At 46.6% G+C, this 23,148-nt stretch overlaps 1 protein-coding gene, 1 non-coding gene and 1 pseudogene across 4 annotated transcripts in view; 2 read left to right on the top strand and 1 right to left on the bottom strand.

The window, feature by feature from the left end:
- Positions 1 to 23,148, top strand: part of SEMA5A (semaphorin 5A) — a 417,033-nt gene that overhangs the window by 387,326 nt on the left and 6,559 nt on the right. For all 3 annotated transcript variants that reach the window (XM_039842786.1, XM_039842784.1, XM_039842785.1), the window contains 6 exons: positions 7,431 to 7,656; positions 8,515 to 8,733; positions 15,067 to 15,237; positions 16,857 to 17,012; positions 17,350 to 17,397; positions 22,102 to 22,313. In XM_039842786.1, coding sequence (XP_039698720.1) covers positions 7,431 to 7,656; positions 8,515 to 8,733; positions 15,067 to 15,237; positions 16,857 to 17,012; positions 17,350 to 17,397; positions 22,102 to 22,313 — 1,032 coding nt within the window. The remainder of the gene's footprint in view (positions 1 to 7,430; positions 7,657 to 8,514; positions 8,734 to 15,066; positions 15,238 to 16,856; positions 17,013 to 17,349; positions 17,398 to 22,101; positions 22,314 to 23,148) is intronic.
- LOC120586341 (5S ribosomal RNA) lies at positions 5,597 to 5,715 on the bottom strand. The gene has a single exon (XR_005648695.1). It is a non-coding gene; the product is annotated as a 5S ribosomal RNA (ribosomal RNA).
- Positions 15,964 to 16,082, top strand: LOC120586513 (uncharacterized; annotated as a pseudogene).

A 23,148-nucleotide genomic window follows, 5' to 3' on the forward strand; every position in this document is an offset into this window, starting at 1 on the left:
ACAGCCAACATCATTTTCTACTAAGAAAGCAGATAACTATTCGCTGCTTCTTTTGTACTTATAATCAAGAGTCCTCAACCCCTGGGCCGCAGACCGGTACAGCTCTGTGGCCTGTTAGGAACCAGGCCGCACAGCAGGAGGTGAGCAGTGGGCAAGCAAAGCTACATTTTGTATTTGCAGCTGCTCCCCAGCGCCAGCATCACCGCCTCAGCTCCACCTCAGATCATCAGACATTAGATTCTCATAGGAGCAGCTGTCCCTGGTGCCACAAAGGTTGGGGACCACTGCTTATAAGAATCTAGGGCAACTACTCCCATATATTACTTTAAAAGTAGTGCCCTAGAGTTGTCCTGCCAAAGCTTTAATCTGAAATAAAACAAGCTCAGTTTGGTTTGCGTCATTTACTCTGGTTCTTCCAAAATTCCTCATAAGAACTCTTAAAATATGTACAAATTATTGCATTTTTCTGAAGCAAGTGTATTACCAATAAACATTTTCCCATTAAAAAACGGAGGAACGGAAGTGAACAATGGACTCCTTTGCTCAGTGTCACCCATTTCTATTGTCCATTTGGGAAGGAAACAGTCTCCCCATGATAGATTTTCACTTCCAATTGAAAATGCTTTCTCTCCTCATTGCAGAGCATTTGCCAGAAGAAAAATAAATGTTTGAATTCCTGGTGTTTACTCTCAGAGACTAAGAATTAAAAGGCATTATAGTGAGAGACTAAAATAAATCAACGGATCGTCTCATTTGAGATGTAAGTTTATAGAGCGCCCACAAGTCACAGCCTCTCTCATAAATATTTTCAGTGACCACACTGATTTTCTTATTCTTTTGGGCTTCCTATGGTGTTATCCAAAGGAATGCCCAAAATAACATGCAAGGATGTCAGCCGGCCTCGTGTCGTATGTATGCACACACACACACAGACACACATCTTAGCGTGAAAATATTCACTTGCTTATCTGCACTTACAAGCATGCAGGCTGAACGTGAATGCCCCCATTCGAAAGCCCCTGAGACGTTCAGCTCACTCCGCTCCCTCTTGGGAGCTGGCAAAGGTGCCGGTAACAGGCATCAACCCTAGACTTTGTCCTCCGGAAGCTCACAGGCTGGGGAGACACCTGTGCAAACAAGTGGCACAGTTAAGCGTCATGAGAGGGGCAGAGACAAAGCTGGGGCTGCTCCGAAGAAACCCGCGGAAATGAAGCAGTTAGAGCATAGAGAAGGCGAGCATTCCTCCTCAGGATTGTCACTTTTCATGACAATACTGCTTACATTTTAAAAAATATTTCTATTTCATTCTCTTGAGTCTTTATGACCAGTCGCAATGGAAAGAAATTAGGGATATTCTTAAAAATCTCTAAATCATCAGCCTGTCTTCAGAGCAGCTAGCGTAGACTGTCATGCAACATTTTGAATATCAAGTCTTTTCACCTTCTATGAACCAGACTCAAGCGTAGGCACTGAATATTTAATGTGAGTCAGTGGAAAAGATCAAAACGAAGATTGCGGATCCCAAAATATATTTAGTGTGCTTTGAGATCATCTTATGTGACGCCTCGTTTGATATTTGTTGGGATGTGTTCTGCTCTAAGCTGAATGTCTCTGTCCTCCCAAAGTTCACGTGTCGAAAACCTAATCTCCAAGGCGATGGTTTTAGGTGGACCATTGAGAAGTGATTGGGCCATGAGGATGCAGCCCTCAGGGAGGGGATTAGTGCCCTTACAGAGGAGGACTCAAAGAGCTCCCTCGGTCCCTCTGCCATGTGAGGACACAGGGAGAGGTCTGCAGGCTGGAAAAAGACCCTCTCTTCACCCTCTCTGGCACCATGATCTTGGACTTTCAGCCTCCAGAAGTATGGGAAATAAGTTTCTGTTGTTTATATACCATCCGGTCTGTGGAATTTTGTTACAGCAGCCTGAAGGGATTAAGACGTGTTCCAAATGTGTAAAGATTTGCAGAGGGTTGGACAGTGAGTGAGTAAGACGCTGACTTTGGGGCCGAGTTTTCCCACCAAGCCATCCTGTGACTCACGACCTTCTCTGAGCCTCATGGAAGGGGCTTGAAACTCCTTCATGTTCAAAGACCTGTACCAACGTGAAAGTGTCCTGCAGCTAAAGAGACTGATTAGAGAGAAGTAAGATTCTAAAAGAATGCAGCTGATACGCGTGTATATGTGCTATAGCGTGTAGTTCCTGCACTGGTTGATTGTGCGCTAGGAAATGGCATTTTCCAGGCATATGCGATGACAAGTAAAACTGGATTGGATGCACATTTTGTGTTTAAGAAGCGTTTATCTACAAATGATTAGTTATACTCAGTCCCAAATATTCAAACATGAATGCCATGAAAACAAAACTTTAATTTCAATGTGTGCGGGTATGTGTAAATACATTTGTTTTAAACATCATTTCTAAATCAGCAAGGTAACCACCATTTACTCGAAAAAGACTTGTTTTTCTGTGTCCGTGCAATTTTTAATAGCTCTATTGAGGCATGATTGGCATCTAATAAACTACACATTTAAGTATAAAATATGATAAGTGTTGACCAGTGCGTACATTCACGAACCCATCAGCACAATCAGGAGAATGAACACGTCCATCAACCCAAAAGTTTCCTTGTTCCTTCTTGTAGGCCCTTCCTCATCCGCCTGTGTCCTCTCCTGTCCCAAGGAGCCACTGACCTGCTCGCTGACCCTACATCAGTTTTCATTTTTCATAGTTTTGTGTGAGTGGAGTCATACAGTGTCACTCCTGGCTTCTTCCGCGAAGCATAATTATTTTCAGATTCTTCTATGTTGTTGTATGTATCAACAGTTTATTTCTTTAATTGCTGAGTAGACTTCTGTTTTTGGAATATAAGATCATTCGTTCAGATATTCATCGGCTGATGGACGTGCAGCTTGTTTCCAGGTTTTGGCTATTACGATAAAGCTGTCAGGTACATTCATGTGCAAGTGTTTGTATGGACATATCCTTTCTTTTCTCTTGGATAAATATGTAGGAGGAAAGTGGCCGTCATATGATAAGTGTGTGTGTTTAGGAAAATGTCAAATAGTTGTCAAAGAGCTTGTGCCACTTTCCATTTCCACCTGCAGAGTCTGAGGGAGTAAGCTCACCAGGGTTGGTGTTGTCAGATTTTAGGTATCTTCTGTTTTGTTTTATTTTAGCCATTCTGATATCTAATAGCTGTGTGCCGATTTAATTTTTAATTTTTTAATTTTTTTAATTAAAAAATTAAAAAATTAATTTTTTTAATTTTTTTAATTTTTTTAATTTTTTAAATTTTTTTTCCTAAAAACTCATGTTGAGCATTAACGTTACATATGTTTGTTCGCCATCTCTATATCTTTGATGAAACGTCTATTCATAACACTTGGTAATTTTTATATTACGTTTTTTTTTAATTACCCAGTTTTAATTTTGAAATCCATAATGGATATGACTCATCGATCAGATATCTGATTGGCAAATCTTCCCACCCAGTGTGTGGCTTGTCTTTTCTTCTCTTAACGATGTCTCACGAACAGCAGAAGTTCTTGATTTTGATTAATTCAACTTATTTTCTTTCTTTTACGAGTGATGCTTTTGGCACTGTGTCTAGGAAATCTCTGCTTGACCTGAAGGCATGGAGATGTCCTTCTGCGTTCTTCTAGAAGGTCTGTGGTATTAGATATTGGTCTATGATCTGTTCGAGTGTATTATCTTTGAGGAAGCAAGTTACTGATCAAAGTTATTGATCAAAGTCCTTGCATATAGCTATCCAATTATGACAGCACCATTTGCTGAAAGACCACTTTCTTCACAATATTGGCTTTGAACTTTTATCAAAAATGAATAAGCCATATACATGCAGATCTCTTTCTGAGCTTTTTATTCCATTCCTTTGCTTCATTTTTCTGTCTTGATGCTAACACCAGTGTTTTGATTTCGTGTTTTCGAAGGAAATATAAAGAGTGAAACAGGGGTCCCCATTCTTTTATGTGGTACGAACATTTGAGATCTACTCTCTTGGCAACACTTAAGTATATGGCACAGTGTTATTAGCTGTAATCACCATGCTGTATGTTAGATCCCAGACTCATTCGTCTTATAACTGGAAGGTCATACCCACCACCCTACTTTCTGTCTTTCTGAGTTTGTCTTTAAAAACAGACAAACAAACAAACAAACTGCGATTGGAATACAATATTATATTTGTTTCAGGTCTTTTTTAGATTCTAGTTTTAAGTGATGTCATACAGAGTTTGCCTTTCTCTGTCTGACTTATGTCACTTAGCAGAATGCCCTCGAAGTCCATCCAAGTTGTCCCAAATGGCGGGACTTCCTTCTCTCTCATGGCCGAATTTTGCATCGCATACATGTGTGTATTCCTCACCTTCTTTATCTATTCGTCTGCTCATAGATACTTAGCTTATTTTCATATCTTATCCACATGAGTAATGCTGCCTTGAATATTTGGGTTCATATATCTCTATGAGATCCTGATTTCAATTCCTTTGGATATGTACCCAGAAATGGGATTGATTTCAGTAAGCATTCTTACTTAATATTTCCCATTAGACTATTAAGAATCCCATGCGGCAATTAGCTCCCTGAAATTGCTTTTAAAATAATTTCTTTCTTTAGCATTAAACGTAATGCTGTTGAAGGTCCATTCAAGTTTGAGTACTTATGGCAACAGTTCATCCATAAATTGTAACGTATGAGATTCAGTTAAGTCCTATAATTACTCACCATTGACTTGAATCACTTCATAATTTTGGTCATTAATATAGAACAGATTGGTCATATCATTTTTCAGCCGTTGAAAGGAGAAAGTCCTGAGTCTCATGTTAAAGTTTGTGCCATGAGGACATAATGAACAAAAGAACAGACTTTGTTATCGCAGGCTTAGGTCTAATGAGCCTGGATTGATCTTCTTTATCCTTGAACTGTGCTGACCTCTGGGACATGTGAGCCCCTGCCCCTGCTGGGCATGTCACCAGCACACAGTGGCCACCTCAGGCCCTTGAGCCAGCTTTAAAATAGATTTGTGACTCATATATTTCAAAAAACAGAACCTCATCTCCTTAGAAAAGATAAAAGTTCTATTGTGAGAAAGCAAAAATTGTTGGGACTCTCTTCTCTATTTGTGATTAAGATGTGGGATAGTAGAATTTATAAGTGATGTTGGACTTATTAATACTTAAAGACCTACACTTTTAAAGCAGGAGTCCATAAACAGCATATTCTGTAAGTCCATGTAAGCAAGGAGCCCCTGGACTCTTGCCCAACTAGGCTGGCACAGGCTGGTGAAGGGCAGACAGTGGCACATGGCATTTCAATCTGGAGATGACAGTGCTGCCACACTGTAGGCCCGGAGAGCCCGGGCAAGGCCGATTGCAGTCCTGTCATATGGCTTCCATTTCAAGTGACAAGCAGAGAGAGCAACAAGCGTAGTTTCTGACATGACCGGATGTATGCCATTCATTGGAGCTATGTTTTCCTTTTTTTCTTTTTTTTTTTTTTAGGCAAGGTAACCCTTGGTTGACCTCACAGATTGCAAGGACCTTAACAGTTTACAATCCCTTTTTTTTTTTTTTTTATGCCTACAGCACCTGGTCTTCCTAGGTGGTCTCCCATCCAAGTACTAACCAGGCCCGACCCTGCTTAGCTTCCGAGATCAGATGGGATCGGGCTTGTTCAGGGTGGCATGGCCGTAGACTCGTTGGAGCTATTTTTTCATTTAGGAGGCAACATCCAAAAGACGCTATAAGCAAAGACAAGGGCAGACCCCTGCCTTCCCACGGGTGCCGGTGTGGAGTTGGCCCCCGTGAGACTGGGGAGGGACAGTGGGAGCGGTTAAATCAGAGAAGCCATGAGATCACTTCACCCACTTTCCATTAAAAGGCTTCGATGTCACAAACGTGAAGGACTCCTGAGTAGTGTCCCTTGTGAAAACAACAAAAACACAAAAGATGGGTTACGAGTAAATAAAACTAGTTAAAATAATTGGAATAGTGACAAAATAAAGATTTTAATAGACTTCCAGGTAAAGCTCGTGGTGTGGACACACACAACTACTATTGGAAACTCACTAATGCAATACTAAAGAGGGCGAACTATTGACAAGGTCATAGAGATTAAACATCCAGCCCCCAGAAGGGCATCCTTGAGTTGGATGGGACAAGAAACAGAAATCAGTTACAGTTCGGCACACCCCTCAGGTGGGGGGGGGTCCTCCCTTGGCGCGAAGTGCAAGCACTGGCCTTCGACCTAACCAAAAGTTCAAGTGCATGGAAATGATGGGAAGTAGGAGGGCGCGTCCGTGCTGTGGAGTGGGCAGTGGGGGGGCGGGGCGTGAAGAGCTAAATCCTCTTTTCCCATGGTGCACAGTTAAAGGACAATGCCTAGTGGGAAATTCTAGTTGTTAGCTGTACGGGATAAATCTCAAAATATTTGACTAAAGTTGATGGGGGAAGGAAAGAACAGCTCTCTTTTTCATCATAGAGGTTAGGGAGATAGCTCACTCTGGCTTTACATGTGTGTTTAACATGATAAAAATTATTTTGAAAGAATCGCCACCACTGAGTGTATCACGTGTCGGGGGTTTTTCTCCTAATGAAACACTGTTCGCTGTCAAATGGTGGGATCATGTTGCGGTGCTTTCTCTGAGGTCTACCCCGGTAGCCCTTATATTCCGCCCTGTTTCTGGAGACACAGTGTTTAAAATTTTCCCCAAATATTTTAGGGCTTTGGGTGGAGCTTCGTAATTGTAGCCTTAAATTCCATCCCCCCAACACACACGGTGCCCCCTCCACCAGACCCTCAAATCTCTCAGCTCAGCTCCCAGGACCTGCCCACCTGTGCTTAGGAGGGAGACACCTGGAAGGGAGGGGCTGGGGGGAAACTCTGACAAAAGGCGCTGACGTGTAAAGCAGGGAAACCTTGTGACGACCTCTCATCCACTCAGAGGTACACAAGGTGGCAGCCACGTGCCCATCAGTGTAACGCTCCGACTCCGATTCTAGAGCTTAAAACATTCATTAACCTCAAACTGAACACAGTGTGGCCCGAAACACAAGTGATGGTGCCATCGTGTTACTGTATTCTTTTAAGGAAGACAGCTACATTTACCATCATTGATGGGTACTCATTAAGTGAACGAAGATGATTTTTATGGGATCACGCTTCTCGTTCACATACAATTACGTTTATTGTGTCGTTTTCACTGTTGCCTCGGGAGAGCTGATGCAAACTGCTTTTGCATCTGACTTGAACACGGCACATTCTCTTAAACGCCTCATGTAACAAGACTGTATTTTAAGCCTTGTGGAGTAGCCGGCGGGTGTGTTAGGCTGCGAGGTGTCAGAGAGGCCTGACTTTCCGTGAAGGCAGGCGACCCCGACGACGAGCACACACCGCTCCTTGCTCTTCCAGGAGTACCAGCCCTGCAACACCAACCCGTGCCCCGAGCTGAAGAAGACCACGCCATGGACGCCCTGGACGCCCGTCAACATCTCCGACAACGGCGGCCACTACGAGCAGCGGTTCCGGTACACGTGCAAAGCCCGCCTGCCAGATCCGAATTTGCTGGAAGTGGGGAGGCAGAGAATCGAAATGCGGTACTGCTCCAGCGACGGAACCAGCGGCTGCTCCACAGACGGTGAGTAGGGACTCCACGGGGACCCACTCGCCTCTGCGGTCAGGAGCGGGACCTCATCTCTGAGCACCTAGAAGAGCCGGGGCGGGGGGGGGATTTTTCCTTCTGATGACTTAGTGATCTTTATAATAACAGTCCCTCTGGAGAAAACTGGCTTTATAGCCAGTTGATGGGAAAGAGCCTTCCTATAAAAAGTCAGTTAGGTACTGAGGTGGCCTTGTGACTTCAGCCCTCAAAAGAACACTGGCGATAATAGGTCCGCAACAGTTTGTGGGAGACTGAGTTAGCATCAGAAAGCGTATTGCAGAAGGGGTGACCTTCCGCTGTTCTTCGGGCCCAAAGTATAAACTGCAGTGAGCTTTTTCTTTATCTCAACGGCAAGCACCACCTACCTCCTGGTGTCCAAGGGAAATTTATTTAGAATTCCTGAGAGGAGAAGGTGTTTTCTGTGCAAAATTTTCTTGTTAAAAGTAACGAACTGCAAACAGAAGACCTATATAACCTGTGTGAAGCCTTCCCCGCCACGTTCTCAGGTTGAGTTCCTATTTGCATCCTTATCTAATATCTACTGCAGAGAAAGAAGCTTGAGTTACCGGAGGTTACCACACACCTGCTTTTTAGTTTTTATTTATTTATTTATCTATTTATTTATTTATCTATCTATCTATTTATTTATTTACTTATCTATCTATCTATTTATTCATTTATCTATCTATCTATTTATTTATCTATCTATTTATTTATTTATTTTACTTTTGAAGTATAAAAACAAGTAAAGCAGCTGCTGGAGAATGAAAGTTAGTCTGGACCCTCGTTACCTGCAGAACGCACAGAATCACGTGTCCCCCTTTCCCTGGGCAGGCCTCTCTGGCGACTTCCTGCGTGCTGGCAGATACTCCGCCCACACGGTCAACGGGGCTTGGTCGGCCTGGACGTCGTGGTCACAGTGCAGCCGCGACTGTAGCCGGGGCGTTCGGAACCGGAAGCGGGCTTGCAACAACCCCGAGCCCAAGCACGGGGGCACGCCTTGCCTCGGCCCGGCCCTGGAGTACCAGGAGTGCAACATTCTGCCCTGCCCAGGTGAGCGGACTGCGGAATCTCGACAAAAAGTCTGAAAAGTCGAGGGCCGTAGAAGATTTCCTGAGCGAGGGAGGCTCGGCCAGCTTCCCTGGCTTCCCGAGTGATGGATACGTGGGCATACCTGCGAGGCACTGAGGATTCCGTTCCAGACCACAGACCACCTCAGTAAAGCAGATAAGGCAATAAATTAGGTCACATGCATTTTTTTGGTTTCCAGGGCATCTAAAGGTATGTTTACATTATACTGTAGTCTATTAAGTGAGCCATAATAGCATCGTATCTAAAAAATAATGTACATACCTTAATTAAAATGTACTGCATTTCTAAAATATGCTAATTTCATCTGAGCCTTCAGCGAGTTGTACTGTTCTTGCTGTTGGAAGGTCTTGCCTTCAACTGTGAAAAAAACACAATATCTGCCAAGCCCAGTAAAGCGAGGCACAATAAAACCAGGGATGCCTGTATATATACGCACGCACGCATACGGATGTGTACATCTCAGATTATATATGCCATCCACAGTGGTAGAAAAACAAATGTAACCAAGCCTGGGTTGTATTCATTTATTTCTTGCAATTGAAAGGAAACTAAATCTTTCTCGTGAGCCCCTGTAAGTGCCGTGGGGCCTGGGCACTGTCCCTAACGGAGAAGCTAGTCCCGTCCTTGCCTTGGGAGTGGAGGCTGGCCCCCTCCCAGGCTCCGATGGGCCAAGCCCTGCGGGAATTGGTCTTTAGTCACCAGATTACTCCTCCAGCGTGACAGGTATCCCGGGTGACCCACCGAGGGCCCGCAGTCAGCAGGGGTCCACTCTCTCTTGGGTTCAGTCCTTCTCTTCCGGAGCTGACAGAAGCTGTGCTGTTTGAGCCTTCCTCCTGAGACCTCGCTCTTCATGCTACAGAGCTCCCAGCAGGCAAGAGGTTAATAAAATGAGCTAAAAGAGCCCCCGTCCATGGCCTGTCTGCCGACACAGCCCCACGGCCCCTCTCTGTCCTCTCTGCTCTCCTCCTTCCCAGCTCGGGGTGTGGCTGTCGCCCTTCTCTCTTCCACCTGAGCTGCCCACTGTCAGAAGACCTTTGACCCCATCCCTCCGGCCATCCTGAGCGCTGGTCTACAGCTGTGTGTGCTGCCTTTGCCTTGGGTCAGTCAGAGTGAAAGCTCCAGAGGGCCGGGAGGGCGGTGACGGTCTCACTCATTCACTGCAGGGCCCTCGGCCCCCAGCGCGGGCCTGGCAGACTCCGGGAACACTGACCACTGACTGTTTGCTGAATGACGGCAGAACCAGCAGTTGGTTATTCAACTTCTTTCATTCAGCTATCAGCAAACACATCTGGATGGTCCACCGTGCGCTGTTCACAGGGTTAAGAAGGATGCAGTGGTGTGGTCCAGTGAAGGAGCCCAGAGGTCAGTGAGGAGGCAGCCTGTGGATGATGCCACCCAGCGTGGTCACCAGCTACTGGGCTGCTGACGAGATGCAGTGGTTACATCGGCCAAGAACCCACTGCCCCAGAATCATGGCAGCTACAGGCTGACCCTGAGCTCAGTCTTGACTGACAGACAGGAGTTGGCCAAACAGACCAGCAGAGATGGGGAATGGGGGCTCATTCCAGACACCAGGCACAGCGTTTTGAAGGCACAGAAGCATGAAAGTGTAGCATGTTTCAGTAGGTACAAGTGACTTTCTGAGTTCTTCAATTTTTTTTTTTTAATTGTTTATTGGAGTAACATTGGTTAATACAATTAAATAATTTTCAGGTGTACATTATCATTTGATATCTATATATTCTATTGTGTATTTACACCCGAATTCCAGTTTCCTTCAGCTACCATATATTTGATCCCATTTACCCACTTCGCCCTCCCCCTAAACCCTACATATGACCCCCTTTACCTTGTCTCTCCTCCCCCACCCCACTAATAACCACTAGTCTATAGTCCATGTCCACAAGTCTCTGTTTGTTTGTCCTGCTCATTTGTTGCTTTTAGCTTTATATCCCACATATAAGTGATATCATGTGATTTTCAACTTTTTCTGTCTGGCTTATTTCGCTTAGCATGGTTATCTCGAGGACCATCCATGTTGTTGCAAATGGCAGTATTTCATCTCTTCTGATGGCCGAATAATATTCCATCGTATATATGTACCACAGCTTTTTTATCCAGTCATCTATCGTAGGACACTTCAGTTGCTTCCATGTCCTGGCCATTGTGAATAATGCTGCTATAAACATCGGTGTGCAAATATCTTTTTGGATATGGGTTTTCAAGACTTTGGGGTAAATACACAATAAAGAGATTGCTGGATCATGTGGTAGATCAATTGTTAGTTTTTTGAGGAACCTCCATACTGTTTTCCACAGTGGCTGCACCAATTTGCAGTCCCACCAGCAGCGTATGAGGGTTCCTTTTTCTCCGCATCCTCTCCAACATTTGTTATTACTTGTCCTGTTGATTATAACTATTCCAACAGGTATGAGATGGTATCTCTTCGTGGTTTTTATTTGTATTTCCTTAATACCTAGTGATGTTGAGCGTCTTTTCATGTATTTGTTGGCCATTTGTATGTCCTCTAAGGAGAAGTGTCTGTTCAGGTCCTCTGCCCATTTTTTGATTGGATCATTTGTTTTTTTGTTGTCATTGAGTCGTATGAGTTCCTTGTATATTTTGGATATTAGGCCCTTATCAGAGGCGTTGCTGGCAAATATATTTTCCCATTCGGATGGTTGTCTCTTTAGCTTGTTGACAATTTCTTTTGCTGAGCAGAAGCTTTTTAGTTTGATGTAGTCCCATTCATTTATTTTAGCTTTTACTTCCCTTGCTTTTGAAGTCAAATTCATAAAATCCTCTTAAAGTCCAAGGTCCTTCACTTTAGTTCCTATATTTTCTTCTATGTATTTAATTGTTTCAGGTCCTTAATCCATTTTGAGTTAATTTTGGTGTGTGGTAACAGACAACAGTCTAGTTTCATTCTTTTGCAGGTGGATTTCCAGTTTTCCCAGCACCATTTATTGAAGAGGCTTTTTTTTTCCACAGTATGTTTTTGTTAAAATTATTTGCCCATATAAATATGGGTTTACTTCTGGACTCTCGATTCTGTTCCACTGGTCCCTGTTTCTGTTTTGCTGCCAATACCATGCCGTTTTGATTACTGTCGCTTTTTAGTATAATTTGAAGTCGGGCAGCCTCGTTCTTTTTCTCAGGATGGCTTTGGCAGTTTGGGATCTTTTGTGCTTCCATACAAATCCGATGATTTTTTTTGTTCTATTTCTTTAAAAAATACCAAAGACATTTTAATGGGGATTGCATTAAATCTGTATAATGCTTTAGGTAATATGATCATTTTAATTATGTTGATTCTTCCAATCCAAGAACACAGAATATCTTTCCATTTCTTTGTACCTTCTTTGATTTCTTTTAATAGGGTCTTATAGTTTTCATTATATAGGTCCTTCACTTGTTTTGTTAAATTTATTCCTAGGTATTTTATTCTTTTTGCTGCAATTGCAAAAGGAATTATTTTTTCCACTTCTGTTTCTGACACTTCATTGTTAGAGTATAGGAAAGCTATGGATTTTTGAACGTTGATTTTGTATCCAGAGACTTCACTGTGTTTGCTTATTGTTTCTAGTAGTGTTCTTGTGGAATCTTTAGGGTTTTGTATATAGAGAATCATGTCATCCGCAAATAGTAACAGTTTGACTTTTTCATTTCCTATTTGGATGCCTTTTATATCTTTCTGTTGTCTGCTTGCACTCGCTAAGAGTTCCAATGAGTTCTTTGAACAAGGAGTTGGCTTCTGGCAGTGTTCAGTGAATATTTGTTGCATGGGCGGATGGATGGTTGATGGAAAAAGGGTGGATGGATGGATGATGGATGATGGAAGAATGGGTGATGAATGCATGGGTGATGGATGGATGGTTGGGGAATATGTGGATGTGTGAGTGGTAGATGGATGGATGGATAAATAAATATTTACATTAAACTGAAAACACAGAGTTCCCAGCTTTCTAGCTGAGGATCCCGATAACGTCCCCACTCCTACAGCTGCTCGTTTCTCCTAGGCTGTCCCTGCCTGAATTTCTCCAGCCTCAGGAGACTTTTCCCTCTGATCACCCCACTTTCCCAGCTGAATGTGGCCGAGGGCTGGGAAAGGTCACGGAGCCGGTTCTTTCCCACAGCCCCCGCAGTGAGAGTGGAGGCTTCCTCCCCCGGGGGCTGGGAGGGGGCCCGTGGGGCGACGCCCTCGATGCCCTGGCTGTAAACTGAGCAGTGCGGGCGACGTGGGAATGTCAGGACCCATCAGTGTACCCCTGCCTCCAGGCTGCAGACACGAGTCTGCGTTGCCATCTACACACCACACAGACTCCTGCAGATGCTGGGGCGCTGCCCTGCTCTGGAGCGCAGGCTCAGTGCCATCTCAGAGACCCCCATTAACGTGTCTGGTGGCTCGTTTTATTTTAGAAGATTTGATGATCAAGCCAGGATCATGTGTCTATAACCTTAATGTCTTAAAATAGCTCTGTCCTGGTTATCTTTCTGAAAGCCAAGATTCCGTAGAGGGTTGTGGAAATATTCAGAATGGCCCTGTCACTTTCCACTTGGGAGCAGATGGGTTTGAGGAGCTGAGTTGGGCACATGTCAGTCCCCTCTCCCATCTCCTGGAAAATTTCTGAACACGTGACAGCATGTACCTCAGCAAGGAGGTGTTAGACCCTTCTGAGCCCTGGACTGAGTCCTGTGCATTCAGAAAGCTCAGCTGTGTGACACCTGCTCTTCTAAGGCTCTGACTTATCTGTGCCTTATTGTGGGCTATGCAAGCACACTCTCTCGAGATCAAGCTGCAACTCGGGTTATAGACAGAAAAAAACCACTAGCAAGAGTTTCCCCAGTGAGATTAGGTAGGAGAGAGGGCTTTTGAAAATTTTAACCTTCTAGGCAGACCTTTGTCTGTCTGCTTTTTCCACTAATACAACCAGTGTCAGATAACTGATTCCTTCCACCCTACTTTCTGGTATTTTTATTGCGTATTGGGGAAAATGTTGAAATTTGCAAGTCTGGATAAACTACTGAATCATCAAATTCCCAGTTACATTAAAAGATCATTTTAAAATTGGGTTCAAATAGCTTTGTTTTGTTTTTTACTTTTTGCAAATTAAAATATCATCATAGGCATGCTGTTTCTGCTCATGTTTCTCAAAAATGCTTTCTTTATACCTACGCTTAGAAAGAAAACCATTACCCCATAAAGATGTAGTAAATCGCAGTGGGCGTATTCAAGCACAAATTAGGTCATTCTAGCCCAAACAGCCTGTGCCTTTAACGATTTTGGCATTCTCTGTCCTGGTTGCCTCCGTTCGATTTCATGTAGGATGCAGAGAACATAAAACATCGATGCTATCTCCATATAGTGTCAGTGAGTCTCTCTTAGCTCTTTATTTAGTTAGCCATGGTTATGATGGTTTTTTGCTCACTAATTAGAGTCTAATGCCATCTTGACAGAAGTCTTGCAACTTCACTCTGGGGCTCAGCGAAACGGCAGGGTGGGCTGGCAAGAGCGAGGGTCAGCAAGGGGTTAGACAGAGGACCACGCACGGCAATCCCAGACCGAAGCAGGCAAGCGGGCTCAGCCTGAGCAGTGTCAGCTGATGCAGGAGGGAGCACGAGGTCCAGGGGGGTCCCCTGACTCCAGCGTTAAGGAGGCCGGGGCACAGGTACCCGGAGCCCAGCCTGGAGGAAACGGAACGAGGGCCCCGGGTTAGGAGCGGGCAGGGCAACAGCGAGTCGGGGGGCCAATTCTGCCTGGTTTTGGAGTTACAAAAGTCACCCGTGTGTCCAGCCTGAGTCTGGTGGCAGGAAGCAGGCCCTGGGTTTAGCGCATCGCATAGACACGCGGTCGAGTCTGCGTGGTGGGCGCAGCTTGGTCGTTCTGCGCCTGCGCCTGCGCCTGCAGCGCATCCTCCACGATGCTCACAGCACCTGTTCCCTGTGCTCCATCCCGCTGTCCTGGCGCAAACCGTGGCCCGAGTGGGCGTCACATTAATCACGCAGGACGTGGGTCACGGTTGTCCCTGGGGACTTTGTGTTACCCACATTGCACTCCCCTGTCATCCTCATGCTCACGTGTTCTGTTTAGAGGCATTTCCCGGAGGAGCGAATAGGAGGCACTGAGTACGCAGAGCGGGCTTCCTCACCAGGGGGAAGACCCCAGGTGCCCGGCTGCGGTGGTCCCCGGCGGGCACACTGTGTTCATGCCGTCCACATCCCTCTGTATGTACCTCATCGGACGGGTCACGTTTGGATTTCAGAGTCAGGGTGACTTTTTGTGTCTCTTCCCAGTGGATGGCATGTGGTCTTGCTGGTCCCCCTGGTCAAAATGCTCAGCGACGTGCGGCAGCGGACACTACATGAGGACCCGCTCGTGCACGAACCCAGCCCCAGCCTACGGCGGCGACATCTGCCTGGGGCTGCACACGGAGGAGGCACTCTGCAACACGCAGCCCTGCCCCGGTAAGCGACGCCCCAGCGGGGCCTGCTGCACGGCTGTGGCACAGACTCACCCCTTCCCTCGATTTAGACATGGCCAGAGCGGGGACACCACACCGCGAGTACAGAATGAGGGCTCACATCAACCCCACACTGCCCGCCTCGACGCGACTTCTTAACACGTTGTCCCGCCATAAAATGGTCCCCACCGTGCCACAGTTTCAGAACTAGTGGCAGAAACTCGGGGTGGGTGCGGGGACAGCCCTGGTGAAGCCGCTTCACAGGAGCGGGCCTGGGGTTCTGGGGTCGGAGCCCGGGCTGATGGAGTCGCTGCAGCAGCCTCCCCAGCCGGAATGAGCATCATTGTCTCACGGGTGGGGACCACGCAGAGTGGGAATGAGACACTCTCTTCTGAGTCTAACTTTGACATTGAAACACCCATGTTTTCATTTGTCACTCACCTCCCACAGATCTTTCTAGAAAGTTCCATGTATATTGAAAAGTGCCTAGAAACCAGATCCTCACAGCTATTCCAAAAAAAGCAGGCACTTTTCACATTTCTAAGGGAAAATTGTACTCTTTGCGTGGATCAAGGCACAGGTTTGATTCCTAAATGTTCCCTAAACGGCAAAGATCATGTTTACATTTAAAAAGAGATTGAAAGCAAACTACACAGAAAGATATCTTTTTTTATGTTGATTGATAGTTCATAAATAATATCAAGAGTTCAGTTTTTAAAAACTCCTTACTGTCTACGGCCATGCTGCCCTGAACAAGCCCGATCCCATCTGATCTCGGAAGCTAAGCAGGGTCGGGCCTGGTGAGTACTTGGATGGGAGACCACCTAGGAAGATCAGGTACTATAGGCATAAAAAATAAAAAAATAAGGGATTGTAAGCTGACAAGGTCTTTGCAATCCATGAGGTCAAACTTAAGGCCACCTTAAAAAAAAAAAAAATCTCCTTACTTAAAACACGAGCATTATTTCTCTCTCTTCACACATACACAAGCCCAGGTGAATTTAACAAACCCTAGCGCATTTTCCACGTGGGGTGAAGTGGCCGCCTCTTGCTCATCCTCTGGCCTTAATCAAAGACTTGTGCGTTGACCTTAACGCGCTTCCGTGACAGCAAACACGGGTTTAACATGAATTCTACCTAGGGTGCAGCTTGAGTTCGGTATGCTGACTCTGCAGCGTAGTTTCTCTAGTGGAAGAGAAAGCACTGGCAGCCGCTCGCACCCTGCGGGGCTTCAGCACCTGGGGGTCTCGTGTCCACACAGATGATTCCTGTCCCCCCCACACTCGCCCCCCCCCACTACGGTCTGTGCCCGGCTGACCCTCACGGACAAGCTTATCTTATCGAGGGTCTGACTCAGTTACTATAAAGCATTAAAATAATGTCGGTTTTAGCAAACATATTTTAAGCATTATTTATGATCAAAGATACACGAGTTCTTTCATTCATGCTCATGCATATTTCATTTATTGGGCTGGCTGGAAGACAAGAATACATCTTATTTATATACAGCCTCATCAAACCTAATATGAAAACTTAAAGTGACACATGGAACATGACAACGCTTCTAGCTTGATTGATTTTAGGGGGTCTGTCGCTGCATCTCCTCCTTTCTGGTCCCTGCAGAGAGCTGGTCGGAGTGGTCACACTGGACCGAGTGTGACGTGTCAGGGGTCCAGGTCCGCGCCCGCCAGTGCGTCCTCCTCTTCCCCGTGGGCAGCCAGTGTTCTGGAAACACCACTGAGAGCCGGCCATGCATTTTCGATTCCAATCTCATCCCAGGTAAGGGCAGAGATGCTTATCGGTGTGGTCAAGTGCGCTTCCCGCCTTCAGAGAGGGGAAGATTCATAGGTGGGAGTTTTAGCTGTTCTTCGGGGTCCCATTTGCTGAAACAGATGCTTCTATCAACTCTCGTGGTTTCAAATGATTGAGGTGTAGATTCATAGATGACGGTGGGTTTTAAATTTTTCTTAACCACAATGTCTTGTATAATTTATCGACTCTGACACTTGCAGAAGACTTTGCTCATAATCATTAGATGTTTTGTAAATGAATTGTTCACGTGATCTTTCTTCCCAACGCCCTGTGTGTGTTGTGATCACATTTTTTGTTTTTCCAGAAGTGTCTGTGGCAAGGTCCAGTAGCGTAGACGAGAAAAGGTGTGGAGGTAAGTTCTTCCTTTAACGACTCTTTAATTGATTTCTGATATTTTGTGATCATTTCTCTTCACATGGTTCCTATGATGTTTACGCTGTTGGCCAAAAAAAGCAGACTGGGGGAACTGCTGGACCCCAAACACCGTACACTTTGGTAGCATAAATTTTTTAGAGTCAGTGTTTGACATCTGGATCAGTGGTTCTCAAGTGGGGTCCCTAGACCAGCATCATCAGCATTACCTGGGACCTGACGGAAATGCAGATTCTCAGGCCCCTTCTACAGAATCAGAACCTCTTTGAGTGGGGCCTGACAGCCTGTGGTTTAACCAGCCCTTGAGGTGATTCCGACGAATGCTAAGCTTTATGAACCAGAGATTTTGATATCTCAATATTATATAGATACTAAATCTGGAATTAGAATTCTCATGCATAAAACAGTATTCAAGAATTTTGTTTATGTTTATAATACAAATTCATGGCAGCCAGCCTCAAATCTGCAGACTGCTGGAATTACACAATTATAAGGGGGAATAGGGTGACACTGATATTTCTAGGGGAATTTTTCCAACTCTCTGACACCCTGAGTGACAAAAATCAACATTATCTGACTCAAATCTGTGAAAAATTTGGACTTTGCTATCTGTGTCTGTCCCATTTGGATGGGAGGGTGGGGCTGACTGTCCGTGGACCCCAGTCCAGCCTCTGTCACCTTTGGCAGTCAGTGCCACAATCCACACAAAGTGTCGCCGTGTGTGTCTTCATAGGTTTTGTTAGACAGAAAAAACAAGGCTTTGGTCTCTGCTTATGTTCAGATGCAATCTGGAGCTTACAGGCACGTTTTATGAACGTAGCCACATTATTAGTTATACTGAATAAGTGTTCACTGTTACATTCTTTCTGTTTAGTCAGCCACCTGATAACCCATCCATTCAATGATCCTTGCTGAGCACCCATTCCATGCCAGTTTTGTGAGGGGCATGGAGCTTACAGTGGGGTCTCAAATAGCCCTGCCCCCTCTGGAACCAACAATCATCCCCTGAGAAGGGCGACAGTGTCTGCTACATGACCTGGTCAGCTCAGCGGGTTCACACACTGGCATTCTCTTACTTGGGATCCAGCTGCAAGATGAATAATATATGTCACGTTGCATAAAAATTATCGAAGCCACAAGAATCCCTCAGTATTTTTAGATCAGTCGCTGCGTGCCAGACACAGTCTTAAATGACCCTCACAAAGCATTCACGTAGGTGCCGAAGCCCACAATTCATGCAATGCCCTTGGAGACAGGGAAGGGTCCTGGAATTCAGCGGTTTTCAGTTCTTGATGGGGCGTGTTCTGTATAGTGCATAACTCCCCTGCAGGGTCGGGGGGCCACGCTCTGTCCTCAGTCTCTTTAACGATGTGGCCATGAAGTGTGGTAGAGCGAACGTGCTGATGCATCTGCTGCTCACTTGCAGTCACTTCTGCTGCAGATGGGTCAGGTCAGGCCACGCTTTGCTGCCAGATAAAGTGATGAAAAATCCATTTTCAGAGATTGTGTTTTGGGGAATTTATAGAAAAGGGATATTAGCCATAGATTTTTACCTGCGGTATATAAATAGGAATTTCGAGGGTCAGAGAGGTGAGGTCCCTGGCTGAAGTTCACGCAGGCACTCGGCAGTGGGACCAGGTTGGATCCAGGCTGTGGGATCCCAGTGTGAGTTTTAAGCCCAGAGCACCATGGGAAACGGGGTGGGAGGTTGTGTCCGGCGGCTGGACGCACAGCAGCTCTGGTCCGATGACATTCGTGGACAACACCCGGGATCGAAGGACATCTGCCCTCAGAGCATTGTAGGGGTGACCCTGTCCTGGGTGAGGCCACCAGCTGACGTCTCTGCAGAGCTGACAGGCCCTCCATGCCTGCCACAAGTTTGAAAACCACTCTCCTCGGCTGGCCCTCTCTAGGTGGGGGGATGGGTCTTCCAAAGGCTTTGAGCACCCTGGAGGACACAGGGCACCCTGGAGGACGCAGGACGAAGCCCACTCCCGTCCTAAGGTGCTGCTTCTGTGTGTCTGAGCCCGTGGTGCCAAACGGCCACATGCAGTCAAACCTCGAGGTGCTGTCGATTAAATCACAGAAGCTTCAATATCTCTACAACATTCAAAACGGATTTTTTAGGTCTTCAGGCAGCTGACACACCCGGCTAGCTGGGTAACAAGAGGTCAAATGGATCCGATTGTAGGCTGATGGATGAAAACAATTACCTAACAAGGATGCAGGGAGACAAAGTCCGTGGAAAAAATCGAACAAATCTTGCATAGAAAATCAGCCCATTGAGCCAACTATTCCAGTTCTCCTGACCAAGATCACAGCAAAAAGAGCACATTCAAAGCAAAGAGCTACGCTAAGCAAATCCCAAAGAGAGTTAATAGGCGTTATTTTTTCCCCATGTAGAAAAATGTGAGTCTGTTGAAATCTTTCAACTCAGGGAGCTATATTTAGTTGCATGAGACACTCACTATAAGGCTATGTCATCGTCAGTGGCCCCGGCCGTCCCCGGACACCTGCAAGAATGATTCATGTGACTAATGACAGACTCGCGGCACGTGGAGAGCGTCATACGTCTTCCAAGTGTCATGATATAAGGTGTCATCGGTGCAGCAGAAAGGGCTTTATCCGTACCTGGCACCAACCCCAGGGAATCCGAACCCTAAAACCTCAGGAGGTGACAGGTGTGAAGCCCGCTGTGGCCTGCCCGTCGCGGAGCTGCAGAGTCGGGCAGGTCTGCAGTGGTCGCTGGTGGGACGCCCCGGGCCGTGTCCAGCCGGACTGGGAGCTGTGCAGCCCTAGAGGCCGCAGACAAAATCAGGAAAAGCCCAAGGTTTATGAAGTCCTTTCTCTTTGTTAAACCGTTGACCAAATATCAGGAAGTGAGAAACAGAGGCAGGTGTCGGGGCGGTGATAACTATAGAATGTTCTAGCGATGGGGGCCTGCGTTGGGGGCTTCGTGTCCGTTCGGAGGCTCCGTGCGCGTGGAGCCCACTGGCCATGCTCGCGGTGAGCCTAGAAGGAGGCAGCCTCTGCGGGGCGTCCGTCCCCACCCCCACCCCCACCCCCGGGGACGAGGATGCACCCCTCAAGGCCCTGGTCCCTGGAACATGGTGGCGGGGAGCACGGGACGCAGCATGAAGGGGAAGTCAGGGTTTAGGGGCAGATGAGGGGTGCCCAGCCTCTGCCATGACCCCAGGTGAAGCGAAAGCAGCTCCCCTGGGGAGGAGCCCGGGTGGTTAAGGTGCAGACACCCCAGGACTCGGGTGCGGGGGCGGACCTGCAGGTCTCTCTCCCCGAGGGCCCTGGGGGCTTCGCTCTGCAGTTTTTCAGACTCGCCGGAGCTGATGGGGCCCGGCAGGCGTCTCCAGTAGCTGTTCGGGGCAGTGTGGACAGCTTGGGGTGCAGGGTAGAGCATGAGTAACAGCGCCCCGTGGTGGCCGACAGAGGGGACACCCTAGGGGAAAGCCAGGTCCTTAGGATGTGTTCTGTGCAGGGGGGACACGTAAGATCAAAAATCCACAGGCAGTTGCTTAGCCCCATGGAACCAGCAGAGTGGCAGAAGCAGGGTCGTGTTCTGCTTCATCTAATTTTCTCTCAGCCCAGCGTCATCGGTGCTACCCAAGGGTTGTCGTCATCCCCCGAAGGGCTGGAAACTTGCATTATAAAAGGTTTTATCAACGGGACACACCATGAATATCTTTTTTTTTTTTTTTTTTGCTGTTCTTTTTCAGAGATTATACAGATCTTGCTTATGTTACCTTGATATCACTCAAGCCAATGCTATATGAGAGACGTAAATCCACGTCTGCTCATTTTTTCAATGTTTTGTGTTCATAAACTCAAGGGAAATAATTCAAAGATGCTATCATACAGAAAAAAATAAAACAGAGGGTCATTTTATGACCGTTAAAAGGTCATATTTTATTTCTTTGACACAGATTCTTTCTTTGGAGTGAACCACTATCTTTATAGACTCTCCAAAATGCGGTGTAAGTGAAAACAGTGTTACCCGGGATAATGTTTACACACACACACACACACGCATGCATGCACGCATACACAGAAACACACATCAGGAACTGGTCCAGGAGTTCCCTCTAGGAAAGAAAAGACTTCCATTCTTATTTATCCTTTTGTACTTTCTAATGTTATACCATGTGTACATATTCGTATTCAAAAAATATAACGAAACAAACATAAGCAGTGGGTAAAGGGAACCCATTGGTAAACAGAATGAAGTGGTAAAGCCGTGGGGTGGCCGTCTGGTTAGCAGGCCCGCAGCATGGCATGGGAAGCAGTGAAAGCACCCGCTTTGCTGGAGGGCACGGCCATGCTGCACACGGGGACACCCAGCTCGAGAAGGAGCCTGGCGAAAATGTGTCCCAGCAGCCCCACAGAGCACAGAGCAGGCCGCCCTCGAAACAAAAGAGCATCCTTGTATAAGCCTTTAAATTAAAAAAACAAACGAACAAACAAACAAAACGCTTCTGCTAGGGTATTGAGGTGACCTCCAAAGGACTGAGTGTAATGCATGAACGGTGACGTTAAACCCGCTGTGCCTCCGGTGGAGAAGCATCTCGGTGGCCGCACCGTGCCGAGGGAAGGTGCCGGGACGTGGAACAGGCCCAGGCTGCTGCGCCGCGGGCCCCTCCCGCTGCAGCGCCCTGTGATGCTCTCTTCCCAGAGTTCAACATGTTCCACATGGTCGCCGTGGGGCTGAGCAGCTCCATCCTGGGCTGCCTTCTTACGCTCCTCGTCTACACCTACTGCCAGCGGTACCAGCAGCAATCTCACGACGCCACTGTCATCCACCCCGTCGCGCCCGCCCCGCTCAACACCAGCATAACCAACCACATCAACAAACTGGACAAGTATGACTCGGTGGAGGCCATCAAGGTGAGGGACGGGCAGCGACCGCTGCAGCCGATGTGCGAGGAAGGCGGGTGGACCCGGGGGCTGCCGGCAAAGCGGGGTCGTGGTGGGGCGCAGGCGATGGGATGGGGCCAAGGTAACGGGCCCCCCGTCATGGAGAACTACCTGTTTGGTTTTGCTTTGCCTGTGAAAAGATGGCATCTCGTAGAGGGAATGTAGATTAAAAATGGAACATAGAAACGATAGCAAATAAAATGCTCAAAAATATTAGGTTATCGGCCAGTGTCCAGCTCCGCCTCCACTGTGCCGTCTGCATCCAATGGGAGGCCATGTCCAAGAGAAGAGGTCCAGGCGGAGGACCAGTACGCACTGGGCAGTGGCGGTGAGGACCAGGGTTGGACAATCAGATATCAGGTCCATTTCAGATTCCCCCAGATGGCGAATGTTACATTATTATAAAGAGTCTGTTCAAATAATTTTTAAGCACGAATAAGCACAATGAAAGTTCCTTAACTTTGGGTGATGGAAAAGTGCTGTGTGACCGGTGTGTTTTGTTAAATTTTCCTCATGGGTGATTAATCCACTGTTTGATCCAGAAATTAGAGTAAATGACCAGTGTCCTCATCCCCAGGAAGGAGGGGTGGCGAGCATCAGCGCCTGGCAGACCTGGAGTCACCAGTCACTTACCAGCCGGGTGAACTTACTCGTTATTCCCACTCACTTAGCCTCCATTTTGTCCTTAATAAATTGAAAATAATGAAAATCAACTGAGGCAAATTATGAAATGCCTTGAACAGTGCCTGACCAAAAAAAAAAAACAAACGTAGTTTTAATTTGAGGCATTCGCATTATGGGTCGG

Source organism: Pteropus medius, unplaced genomic scaffold (genome assembly GCF_902729225.1).
Source record: "Pteropus medius unplaced genomic scaffold, Ma_sr-lr_union100, whole genome shotgun sequence".
In the NCBI taxonomy this organism is placed as follows: domain Eukaryota; kingdom Metazoa; phylum Chordata; class Mammalia; order Chiroptera; family Pteropodidae; genus Pteropus; species Pteropus medius.